The following is a 12,285-nucleotide window of genomic DNA, read 5'->3' on the forward strand; positions in this document are numbered from 1 at the left end:
GTGTGCTGGACTAAATGTGCTTGTTGTATGTGCGTAGCCTACATATAATGGTATGTTGACCAGCTGAGAACTCTGAAAACTGATGCCTGTACCGAACTGTGGTGGGCAACATTAACACTGATGTTATGTTTTTGCAAATAATTTGTTCCCCCACTGCTAGCATCACATCCTCCACTTAAAGACCCAACAAGCTTAGGCTCACACCTGACTCCATGGTGGAGACATAGAGATAAAGACGCAATAAAGAAGTATAAGCAGACAATAGAAAACATTTTTCATCATCACCACATCTACTATATCTAGCAAGAAACTAAGGGAGTCATTAAATATGAGAGAAAGGCTCACGAAAGAATAGTTTAACTCATGAATACTCACTGGTCACTGAGCTATCTGTTTTTTCCACTTTCAGGCTGCAGAGGGGCGAGGTGGTGACAGAGGTCATTCTGGTTTCGAATGATGTAGTGTGGTCTTGCTCTGCAACCTCTGCCACAGTGACTATTGCTGGTCTGGTCTCTTCATCCTTACTGCTGCTGGCTGTCTCCTCCACCAACAAACCCTGCAATGAACATTTTGAATTAAAGCGTGAGACATTCAAAGAAACACAGTATTTCTTATTAAAGGGCGCATTCTAAACTTTTGTAGCACTTATAATATGAATCAATGTTTCTTAGAGGATATTGCAGTGTCGGTTTTCCTTTTTGAATGACGAATATAGACGAATATATACAGTATATGCAGAAATAGACAGTTGTCTCATTTACACGCAGGGACAGAAAGCGCATGTTAGTTGAAAGTTGTCTGTAGTTCTCTTGGTGTGTTCAAGTGCTGCTTTTTTGCCCTGACGCAGGCGACGCAAGGCAACAACACATTCGACTTTCATCAGCGCTAGTTCCCTTTCGAGGGAACTCGCGATGCGTCATCGACGCTTTGGGAACGCCCCCAGCGTGAATGCGTCTGAGCATCAATGTCAACTAGTCCAATGGAAAGAATGAGCGTCACGGGCGGGTGACGTCATGACCAGGAAGGGATAAAAGCACATCCGGTGAAAGCCGGCATTAGCTTCTGTGTCTCAGCAAGCGATCTGTGTTACTCTGTCTCTGTCTATTTATTGTTGTCTGTTGCATTTATATTGGAAGAGTTATGGCGAAACAAATGTACAAGCAGTGTGCTTCTCCCTGCCCGCGTTATTTAACGGGTGGGGACACACACGAGCTTTGTGTTATTTGTTTGGGAATGGAGCATGCGGTCTCAGCCTTCGAGGGGGCTGAGTGCCAGCATTGCGAGATGCTTCCGCTTCGCATGCTCCGTTCTCGCCTGTCACTCTTTGACGAGAGTGGTCAGGTTCACGATCCTCAGGGTGCAGGACCCGCTGCTGCCGAGGCAGCACGGAGAATGCATTCCTGGGGATCGCAAAAGGATCTTTCGGAGGGGTTGGAGACGGGTCCGAGGGCCTTTTCTCCTTCCTTACCCGGAGGATCCAGTGCTCTCCCCCCGGTGTCGGAAGCCCGCTCTGCGGCTTCTTCCGCCCGGGGAGAGAGCCCTCCATTACTTCATTGCTCTTCCTCTGAGGAGGTTGATGCGATGAGTATGGACAGTTTAAGCACACACACTGGGGAAAGAGATTCGCCACCTGTTTCCCCAGCATATGAGGAGCTCTAGGGCTGTAGAAAAATTAAATATTGAATGGCCAGCTGAGAAAAGGGGTGCTCGTCCCAAAAGCAAATTAGACGAGCGTTTCCTTTCTTCAGCTACATCACCGCCACCACGGGGCCTTCCCTTTTTTCCTGATCTACATAACGAGTTATCTAAATCATGGGATAAACCGTACTCGTCACGTCTTTTCAGCCCTCAAGTTCATTTATATTCAGGTATAAGAGGGCTGAAAGAGTACGGTTATGAGGCGATGCCCCAGGCTGAACAGACGCTCGCGAGCTATCTGTCACCTGGTCCAGCATCGTCTCTGAAGGCCTCAGCTTTGCCCACTAGACCGCTTAAAGCAACTTCGGTGTTAGTGGGCAAAGCTTATACGGCAGCAGGTCAAGCTGGAGCATGTCTGCACACTATGGCAGTGCTTCAGGCTTACCAAGCTGACCTGCTGGGGGATCTGGATAGGAGTGAGGGAGTGGGTCCTGACGAGGTTCGAGAACTTCGTCGGGCCACCGATCTGTCTCTCAGGGCTACTAAGGAGACCGCCAGAGCAATTGGGCGGTCTATGGCAGCCCTTGTAGCTACTGAGAGGCATCTTTGGTTAAATTTGGCCGAAATAAAAGAAAAAGATCGGGCTTTTTTATTAGATGCTTCGCTTGAGCCTTCTGGTCTCTTCGGCGACGCAGTCAATGCGGTCGTCGAGAGATTTCAAGAGTCAAAGAAGCAAGCGGAGGCGTTTAAAAAGTTTCTCCCTCGCCGTGTCCAGCCCCCTGGGGCTGCTGGGTTGAGCAGCCCCAGCCGTCGAGCTCCTCATATCGTGCGCAACAAAAAGAGACTGTTTCGTCTCGTGCACCTCCACATAAACACTGGAAACAGGCGCAACACTCTCAGTCGAAGTCTTCTAAGTCGAAGCCGGATCTGAGGACCGTTCTTCAGGCGAAGAAGACTTCGGCTCATAAAAAGAGGTCCTGACGTCAATGGCGTCAGACCTGTGAGGACGGCCCCGACCGAAGTGGAGCGGTGTACACCTCAGAATACGGTGCCCGTTCCACTTCGGGGTCCTCATGGGACCGTTCTGCCAACCCCGTCACCCTTGGTGCTTCGGGGCGCAGCGGTCTCCAGCGAGTCGCTGATGCTATGCTGCGGCACTGCATCGGTTTCACGCCCTCTGAGGGGGGTTTTAGAGCAGCCAGTTCAGGTAGTTCCTGCCATTATGTTTCAGGCTCCAGAACTGGCTGTCTCGTTAACACCAGAGACCAGCCTCGAGAGGCTTGTTCCCTTAGTAGATGTTCTGGCAGCGTGGAAGCTACTGCCAAATATTTCTCGTTGGGTCCTGCAGATTGTAGAGAAAGGATACAGAATCCAGTTCGGTTCTCGTCCTCCTCGCTACAACGGGGTGTTGCTCACAGTAGTGCATCCCGAGCAGGCTCTGGTAATGGAGCAAGAGGTAAAGGCCCTGTTAGCAAAGGAAGCTATAGAACAGGTGTACTCACCCGACAGAGAGTCGAGTTTTTACAGCCGTTATTTCATTGTTCCGAAAAAGGATGGAGGGTTGCGTCCCATTTTAGATCTTCGTCTGTTGAATCGTTCAGTACAGAAACTCAAGTTCAAGATGCTGACACTCAAACAGATCGTGACTCAAATCAGATCCGAGGACTGGTTTGTCACGATAGATCTGAAGGACGCTTACTTCCATGTCTCCATCCTCCCTCAGCACAGGAAGTTCCTAAGGTTTTCTTTCGGGGGCAAAGAATACCAGTATCGGGTACTTCCTTTCGGTCTAGCTCTATCACCCCGCACGTTCACGAAATGCGTAGATGCAGCTTTAGCCCCACTCAGGCTTCAGGGCATACGTATTCTGAACTACATCGGCGACTGGCTGATTCTAGCGGAATCAGAGCAGTTGGCGGTTCGGCACCGAGGTGTCGTTCTCGCTCATATGCAGATGTTGGGGTTGAGGCTCAATGCCAAGAAGAGTGTTCTTTCTCCAGTACAGAGAACCACTTTCCTTGGTGTGGTATGGGATTCAGTGACGATGCCGGCCACTCTATCGCCCGTTCGTGTAGCTGTTATCCTGGCAGCCACAGAAGAGCTGAGGCTAGGCCAGTCACGCACTGTAAAACAGTTCGAGAGACTGTTGGGTCTCTTGGCAGCAGCGTCCAACGTGATACCTTTTGGCCTGCTGTACATGAGACCTTTGCAGTGGTGGCTCAGGACCAGAGGGTTCTCCCCGAGGGGAAACCCACTTCGTATGATCAAGATCACGCGGCGGTGCCTTCGTGCCTTGGTTATATGGAGGAAACACTGGTTCTTAACCCAGGGTCCGGTGTTGGGAGCTCTTTGCCATCGAGTTGCGATCTCGACAGATGCTTCCCTCACCGGCTGGGGAGCGGTAATGGAAGGCCGCTCGGTTCAGGGTCGGTGGAGGGGTCATCATCTTTCTTGGCACATAAATTGCCTGGAGATGATGGCTGTCTTCAATGCGTTGAAGCAATTCCTCCCAGACCTGAGGGGCCATCATGTGCTCGTCCGTACAGACAACACATCGGTGGTCTCTTATCTGAACCGTCAGTGGGGTCTGCGGTCGCGTCCGCTTTGCAAGCTGGCGCACCAGATCCTCCTGTGGTCTCTGGGGAAGGTACTCTCCCTGAGGGCAGTGTATATTCCTGGGGACCAGAATATTGGGGCAGACATCCTGTCGAGGCAGGAGCTGAGGCCAGGGGACTGGAGACTCCACCCCGAGGCGGTGGAGAAAATTTAAGAGTTTTACGGCCAAGCAGAGGTGGATCTGTTTGCGTCTCAGCATACGACGCACTGTCCACTTTGGTTCTCCCTTACTCACCCAGCCCCCCTGGGGCTGGATGCTATGGTGCAGACGTGGCCGAGGCTACGTCTGTACGCATTTCCCCCTGTTGCTCTGCTCCCAGGAGTTCTGGAGCGAGTCTGCCAGTACGGTATAAGCCTACTGCTAGTAGCACCACGCTGGTCGAGTCGGATCTGGTTTGCGGACCTGATCCATCTCTTAGACGGTCCTCCCTTGGAGATCCCGATCAGGAGAGACCTTCTGTCTCAGGCCGGGGGCACAATATTTCACCCCCGACCAGAGATTTGGAATCTGTGGGTTTGGCCTCTGAGGGGGCCCAACTCATAGAGAGTGGTCTCTCAACTGAGGTTGTTGAGACCATTCTAAGCTCCAGAGCTCCAGCTACTGGGAAACTATATGCGCTGAAATGGAAAGTTTTTTCTGTATGGTGTCACCGACATCAGTGGGATCCGGTTAACTGTTCTGTGAACACAGTACTCGAGTTCTTGCAGGAGCGCTTTACGTCAGGTTTATGTCCTTCCACACTTAAGGTTTACGTGGCGGCCATTGTGGCTTACCACGCCCTGGTGGGGGGTACATCGTTGGGTCGAGACCCCCTGATTACACGTTTCCTTCGTGGCACATTGAGGCTGAGGCCTGCAACTCGCACTAGGGTGCCAGCTTGGGATTTGGCAATAGTACTAGAAGGCCTGTCTAGGGCTCCATTCGAGCCCTTAGATTCGGTTTCAGAGAAATTTCTTACCCTTAAGACTATCTTTCTGCTAGCTATTTCGTCCCTTAAGAGAGTTGGAGACCTTCAGGCCCTTTCGGTTTCCCCCACTTGCCTTGAGTTTGCACCGGGGATGGTCAAGACATTCTTATATCCGAAACAGGGATACGTCCCTAAGGTGCCGACCTTGATTCCGAGGCCTATCGTGCTGCAGGCTTTCTGTCCTCCTCCTTTTACATCTGCGGACCAGGAAAGGCTGAACCTCTTGTGTCCAGTGCGAGCACTGGATACTTATGTTCATCGGACATCGTCTATGAGGAAGTCCGACCAGTTATTTATTTGCTTTGGATCACCTAAGAAGGGTCTTCCTGCTTCTAAACAGACGGTTAGTAAGTGGATAGTTGAGGCTATTTCACTTGCATACGAGTACTCTGACCAGCCGTGTCCTTTGGTGGTCAGAGCTCACTCTACGAGGGGTATGGCGGCCTCTAAAGCCTTCTTATTTGGAGTTTCTCTTCAAGACGTATGTGATGCGGCAGGCTGGTCCTCACCGCTCACATTCGTCAGGTTTTACAGTTTGGACCTGGATGCTGCCCCAGGTTCTCAGGTGCTTAGTGCTTAGTTCCAACAGACTGACACTCAGGTACTTGGAATTCTGGCGTTTTGGGTATTCTCGTTCCCAAAGCGTCGATGACGCATCGCGAGTTCCCTCGAAAGGGAACGCCTCAGGTTACGACTGTAACCATAGTTCCCTGAGAAAGGGAACGAGACGATGCGTCACCCTGCCATACTTCCTGCATCCCTGTGATCGGCTTGCTTCGACATTTTCACCGGATGTGCTTTTATCCCTTCCTGGTCATGATGTCACCCGCCCGTGACGCTCATTCTTTCCATTGGACTAGTTGACATTGATGCTCAGACGCATTCACGCTGGGGGCGTTCCCAAAGCGTCGATGACGCATCATCTCGTTCCCTTTCTCAGGGAACTATGGTTACAGTCGTAACCTGAGACGTTCTTTGGCATTGGTTTGGTGTCCCTTTATAAATAAATTTGGCTCATTTATTTAATTATTTCATTTTGGCGCTTTTCCATTGCATGGTACGGCTCGTTACGACTCACTTTTTTGGTGCTTTTCCACTACATGGTATGGCTCATTACGGCTCACTTAAATAGTACCACCTTGGATGAGGTTCCAAACGAGCCGTACCAAAACTAAAATGTGACGTGTAAACACTGCAGATCACTGATTGGTCAGAGAGAATCGTCACTACCAGCGTCATTGGATTTGTGTCACGAGACACCAAACCCGCTTGCAGCATCACGGCAGGTTAGGCGGCACAACTATAATAATCAGTCCATAATCCCACCCACTTTGAAGCGGTACTAACTGCAGTGGAAAAGCATACCCTTGTGAAAAAAAAGAATACTTTATTGTGTTTGAAATATATTCCCTTTTTCAATAGTACATTGCAAATATACTAACAACATTTTTTTACTATCTTTAACTATATTAAAAGTATATTAGCATCATGCTTTTACCTATTTTCACAATACAACTTTTAACACACTTTAAAATAATTGTACTTTAGTATATTTTCTAAAAATATATTTTAGAAAAATATACTTGAAGTGAAAATTCTGTTTATTTTTTAAAAGCACTTTATTAAAAATATATTTTAGGTATATTTTAACTGTGATGAAATGATCATTGTAACAATGCATTGAAAGCATACTTTCAAAATACATCATAGTATACAATAGTATTTTGTACAGGGTATAGCTAAGTATTATTTGTCTATTAATGTGCATTTGTTATTGAAGACAGAAGTGTGCAATTTGTAGAATTTGAAATAAGCCAAAGGTATTACTGAGCATATACTTTTTACTCAAATATAATGCACTTATGGTCGGCGCTGATAGCCTCGTGGGCTATCAGCCCCGTTGTGCTTCAGGCGACCCGAGTTCGAGTCACGGCTCGTGGACCTTACCCGATCCTGTCCCCCCCACCCCCACCCCCCACTCTCTCTCACTCTCTCTCTCTCTCTCTCTCTCTCTCTCTCTCTCTCTCTCTCTCTCTCTCTCTCTCTCTCTCTCTCTCTCTCTCTCTCTCTCTCTCTCTCTCTCTCTCTCTCTCTCTCTCTCTCTCCCACCTCACTTCCTGTCTATCTACTGTCCTATTCTAAAAAAAGGCAAAAACGCCAAAAATACATCTTTCAAAAATAAACATATATATAATATATACACTCACCTAAAGGATTATTAGGAACACCATACTAATACTGTGTTTGACCCCCTTTCGCCTTCAGAACTGCCTTAATTCTATGTGGCGTTGATTCAACAAGGTGCTGAAAGCATTCTTTAGAAATGTTGGCCCATATTGATAGGATAGCATCTTGCAGTTGATGGAGATTTGTGGGATCCACATCCAGGGCACGAAGCTCCCGTTCCACCACATCCCAAAGATGCTCTATTGGGTTGAGATCTGGTGACTGTGGGGGCCATTTTAGTACAGTGAACTCATTGTCATGTTCAAGAAACCAATTTGAAATGATTCGAGCTTTGTGACATGGTGCATTATCCTGCTGGAAGTAACCATCAGAGGATGGGTACATGGTGGCCATAAAGGGATGGACATGGTCAGAAACAATGCTCAGGTAGGCCGTGGCATTTAAACGATGCCCAATTGGCACTAAGGGGCCTAAAGTGTGCCAAGAAAACATCCCCCACACCATTACACCACCACCACCAGCCTGCACAGTGGTAACAAGGCATGATGGATCCATGTTCTCGTTCTGTTTACGCCAAATTCTGACTCTACCATCTGAATGTCTCAACAGAAATCGAGACTCATCAGACCAGGCAACATTTTTCCAGTCTTCAACTGTCCAATTTTGGTGAGCTCTTGCAAATTGTAGCCTCTTTTTCCTATTTGTAGTGGAGATGAGTGGTACCCGGTTGGGTCTTCTGGCGTTGTAGCCCATCCGCCTCAAGGTTGTGCGTGTTGTGGCTTCACAAATGCTTTGCTGCATACCTCGGTTGTAACGAGTGGTTATTTCAGTCAAAGTTGCTCTTCTATCAGCTTGAATCAGTCGGCCCATTCTCCTCTGACCTCTAGCATCCACAAGGGCATTTTCGCCCACAGGACTGCTGCATACTGGATGTTTTTCCCTTTTCACACCATTCTTTGTAAACCCTAGAAATGGTTGTGCGTGAAAATCCCAGTAACTGAGCAGATTGTGAAATACTCAGACCGGCCCGTCTGGCACCAACAACCATGCCACGCTGAAAATTGCTTAAATCACCTTTCTTTCCCATTCTGACATTCAGTTTGGAGTTCAGGAGATTGTCTTGACCAGGACCACACACCTAAATGCATTGAAGCAACTGCCATGTGATTGGTTGATTAGATAATTGCATTAATGAGAAATTGAACAGGTGTTCCTAATAATCCTTTAGGTGAGTGTATTCAGTATATATATATATATATATATATATATATATATATATATACACTTATGGTAGGCCTATATTGCTTGTATGTTTCGAAGACACTCGTAATGAATTTGTAATGGACTTGTAACACAAATAAAGTACACTTTAATGTCACTAATCAAGCATGTAAAAAGTCCCTACACAGGTATATACTTAAAGTATACTAAGTATACTTGAAGTTGTTCCAATTTAGCACGCAAAAGTACACTAAATACACTTAAAGTTATGCTTTACAACAATTTAATTACAAATAAAATATACTTTGTACAAATCAATTGTTAACACACTTGAAGTATACTATATTAGTCAGGCTGCAAGTATACTTAGCAACTCCACATGATGACTATACACTTGCAGAACTAATGGGCCCTGTCAGCCACTCCACTGTTTTTAGCAGCAGTCTTTACTTTAATTTCTGGGGAACAATGAAAGTCTCATCTTTCAAGTGACAGAGACTAGATATGTGACAGAATTCTCCTAGATCCATCAGAACAAGACAGACATAGTCGATATTGTACGATATTGTACAGCACCAGTATGTGAGCGCTGATGAGATGTTGTCTGACCATGAAAGGAAAGTAAGATACTGAAAGACTAGGTACAGAAAGAACTATCAGAGAGAAGTATGAAGTTCAGCAGAAGCTTCTGTAACTAGATAGATGAGACAGACACATTTTAAACCATAGTATCCATGGTACTGATGAGTCCAGCCCTGGACAAAAACCTTCAGTAGATCTTTTTGGTCTGAGAACCACATTTACTAATACATTGAAGAAATAAAGATAGTTTTTTACAGGCTATAAAAAAAAAAACAGCGACACCCATGGTGTGCTTGCACTAAACTGTTGCCCTTTTATCTGATCTCTCATACCCCTTTTCCACCAGAATGGTACTGTACTCTGATCTGTCCGTTCTATTCAAACTGAAACCATTGATTCACTCACTCTCTCATATACACAGTTTAATATATTTAGAGCAATGTATTGCAACATTATTACATTGCTCAATGAGAAGTTGACAGAATGGCAGTAAGGGTCTTTACATGCAGCAAAATTGGGGTAATGGGCAAGGTTGTGAAAACAGTGTTGTTGTTTTTGTTACGTGGGTGCAGATTGACGAACCCAAAAGCAGACTGAATGCTCTTCACACAATTTATTGAAGACAAAAAGGGGAAAACAAAGCCCACGAGGGGGCAAAACAAGACAGGACTCTGGTGACTAACTAGACAACGACACTGACAAAATACTAGAAAACAAACAACACTTCGAGAGATACTAACAATGACTAGACCTACAATGACTTTCAATGACAAGACTTTCACAAGATACTCACAAGTAACGTTTGGCAATGAACCGACACAAGACAGCAAACACAAGGGGATTAAATAAGGAGACTAATCAAGACATAACAGGTGACACGGGTGAAGCAATAAAGACTGAATCAGGATAACAAGGGGGCGGGGTAAAGAGACGAGACAACACAAGCACAAGGCCTTGACAATTGGCCATGCGCTTGTACACAAAACATTGGTTCTGTCATGATCCTGCCACAAGACCAGGAATAATCAATAACATGATGGCAGAATCATGACAGAACCCCCACTTTAAGGAGCGGCTACCAGACGCTCCTCAAAAGGGACACTAAGCACAAGACAAGATGGAACGAGACATTGACAAAAACCAACAAAACATGGAAAACACTAAAAGCGGCATACATGAATAAACAATAACAGGGTTAGGGTGAAACATCAAAAACAACATACAAGGCAAAGAAGGTGGAGGAAACACAGAGTTCATGGGGGGTGGTCCAGGGTGGATGGGAGGACTGGGGGTCTTGGGTCCATGGGATGAGGGCTGAGGACAAGAACTCAGGGTAGGTCTGGCGGAAGACACACGAGGACGAGACTTGGGCGGAACAGTCCGGGGTTTCGTGGTGACAGGGGGAACAGTCCGGGGTTTCGTGGTGACAGGGGGAACAGTCCGGGGACTAGTGACAACAGGGACAAACGGGGAAACAGTCCGGGGGCTGGTGGAGACAGGGACGAACGGGGAAACAGTCGGGGATGCTGCACCAACAGACTCAGACACAGGGGACACAGAGGACATGGAGGATGAGGTAACGGGACTTCTGACTGGGGACATGGCAGGTGACAGGGCAGGACTGGGTGCGGCGCTCACGGCGACCGGCTCGGGTGCAGGGCTCACAGGGACAGGCTTGGATGCGGAGGACAAGGCAGGACAGACAGGGGGTTCAAGAATCGCGACAAGACGGGACAGGTAATTAGAAAGGGCCTTGGCCGCAATGATGACCGGCATCTCCTGATGCGCAGAAACAGCTTGCAGAACATCTTTAGCGGCTAGGTTGGCCTCAACTCTCTCCGCAGATCCTGGAACAGCGCTTGCAGTAGCGGGCTCTGGAACAGCGCTTGCAGTAGCGGGCTCTGGAACAGCGCTTGCAGTAGCGGGCTCTGGAACAGCGCTTGCAGTAGCGGGCTCTGGAACAGCGCTTGCAGTAGCGGGCTCTGAGAGAGACGGAGGGCAAGAGGCTCCCCTCTTCCTCTTCTTCTTCCTGGGTCGCGGAGCAGAGGCCGTAGCCGGGCTTGTGACCAGTTGAGGCTGTACAGCCGGGACTGCAGTCTCAGCGGAAGAGGACTCCGAAGTCGACTCCCACGACAGCCGTCTCTCTCGTTTGCCACGGAGATCAGCGGGTGCAGATGATGCCTCGGGAGTCGAAGTGGGATGAGTCTGGTCTCCAAGCGTCACGACGCCTAACATACGACCCTCCGGGATCACCGGCAGACAGGCAGGAGGAGATCCCGTAGAAGAAGCCTGCAGCTCCCCCCGATAGTGATGCTCCACCAACTCCCGGAATGGGCGAAGAAACAGTTCCTCCCGTTCAGACAGAGGAGGGGGAAAGGAAATCCCACCACTCTTCGGGTAGGAGACAGACGGCGACCACCATTGTTCCCGGAGCATAGATTGTTGTTCGATAAGGGAGGACATACTGTCTGCTGGGTTCTGTATTGGTCGGTTCATTCTGTTACGTGGGTGCAGATTGACGAACCCAAAAGCAGACTGAATGCTCTTCACACAATTTATTGAAGACAAAAAGGGGAAAACAAAGCCCACGAGGGGGCAAAACAAGACAGGACTCTGGTGACTAACTAGACAACGACACTGACAAAATACTAAAAAACAAACAACACTTCGAGAGATACTAACAATGACTAGATCTACAATGACTTTCAATGACAAGACTTTCACAAGATACTCACAAGTAACGTTTGGCAATGAACCGACACAAGACAGCAAACACAAGGGGATTAAATAAGGAGACTAATCAAGACATAACAGGTGACACGGGTGAAGCAATAAAGACTGAATCAGGATAACAAGGGGGCGGGGTAAAGAGACGAGACAACACAAGCACATGGCCTTGACAATTGGCCATGCGCTTGTACACAAAACATTGGTTCTGTCATGATCCTGCCACAAGACCAGGAATAATCAATAACATGATGGCAGAATCATGACAGTTTTTTACAAAGAGTACGTCAAATCGTTAAATAAAAAAAAAAAACTTAACATCATGAAAATTATTCCACTCTAACCC

At 47.5% G+C, this 12,285-nt stretch overlaps 1 protein-coding gene across 1 annotated transcript in view; it reads right to left on the reverse strand.

Annotated features, from left to right (window-relative positions):
- Positions 1 to 346: 346 nt before the first annotated feature.
- Positions 347 to 12,285, reverse strand: part of gse1b (Gse1 coiled-coil protein b) — a 93,320-nt gene continuing 81,381 nt past the window's right edge. The window contains exon 2 of the mRNA XM_056233263.1: positions 347 to 556. Within this exon, the coding sequence (XP_056089238.1) occupies positions 362 to 556 (195 nt within the window). The 3' untranslated portion in view covers positions 347 to 361. The remainder of the gene's footprint in view (positions 557 to 12,285) is intronic.

This window comes from Rhinichthys klamathensis, unplaced genomic scaffold (genome assembly GCF_029890125.1).
Source record: "Rhinichthys klamathensis goyatoka isolate OS25496 unplaced genomic scaffold, OSU_Roscu_1.1 h1tg000365l_1, whole genome shotgun sequence".
NCBI lineage: Eukaryota > Metazoa > Chordata > Actinopteri > Cypriniformes > Leuciscidae > Rhinichthys > Rhinichthys klamathensis.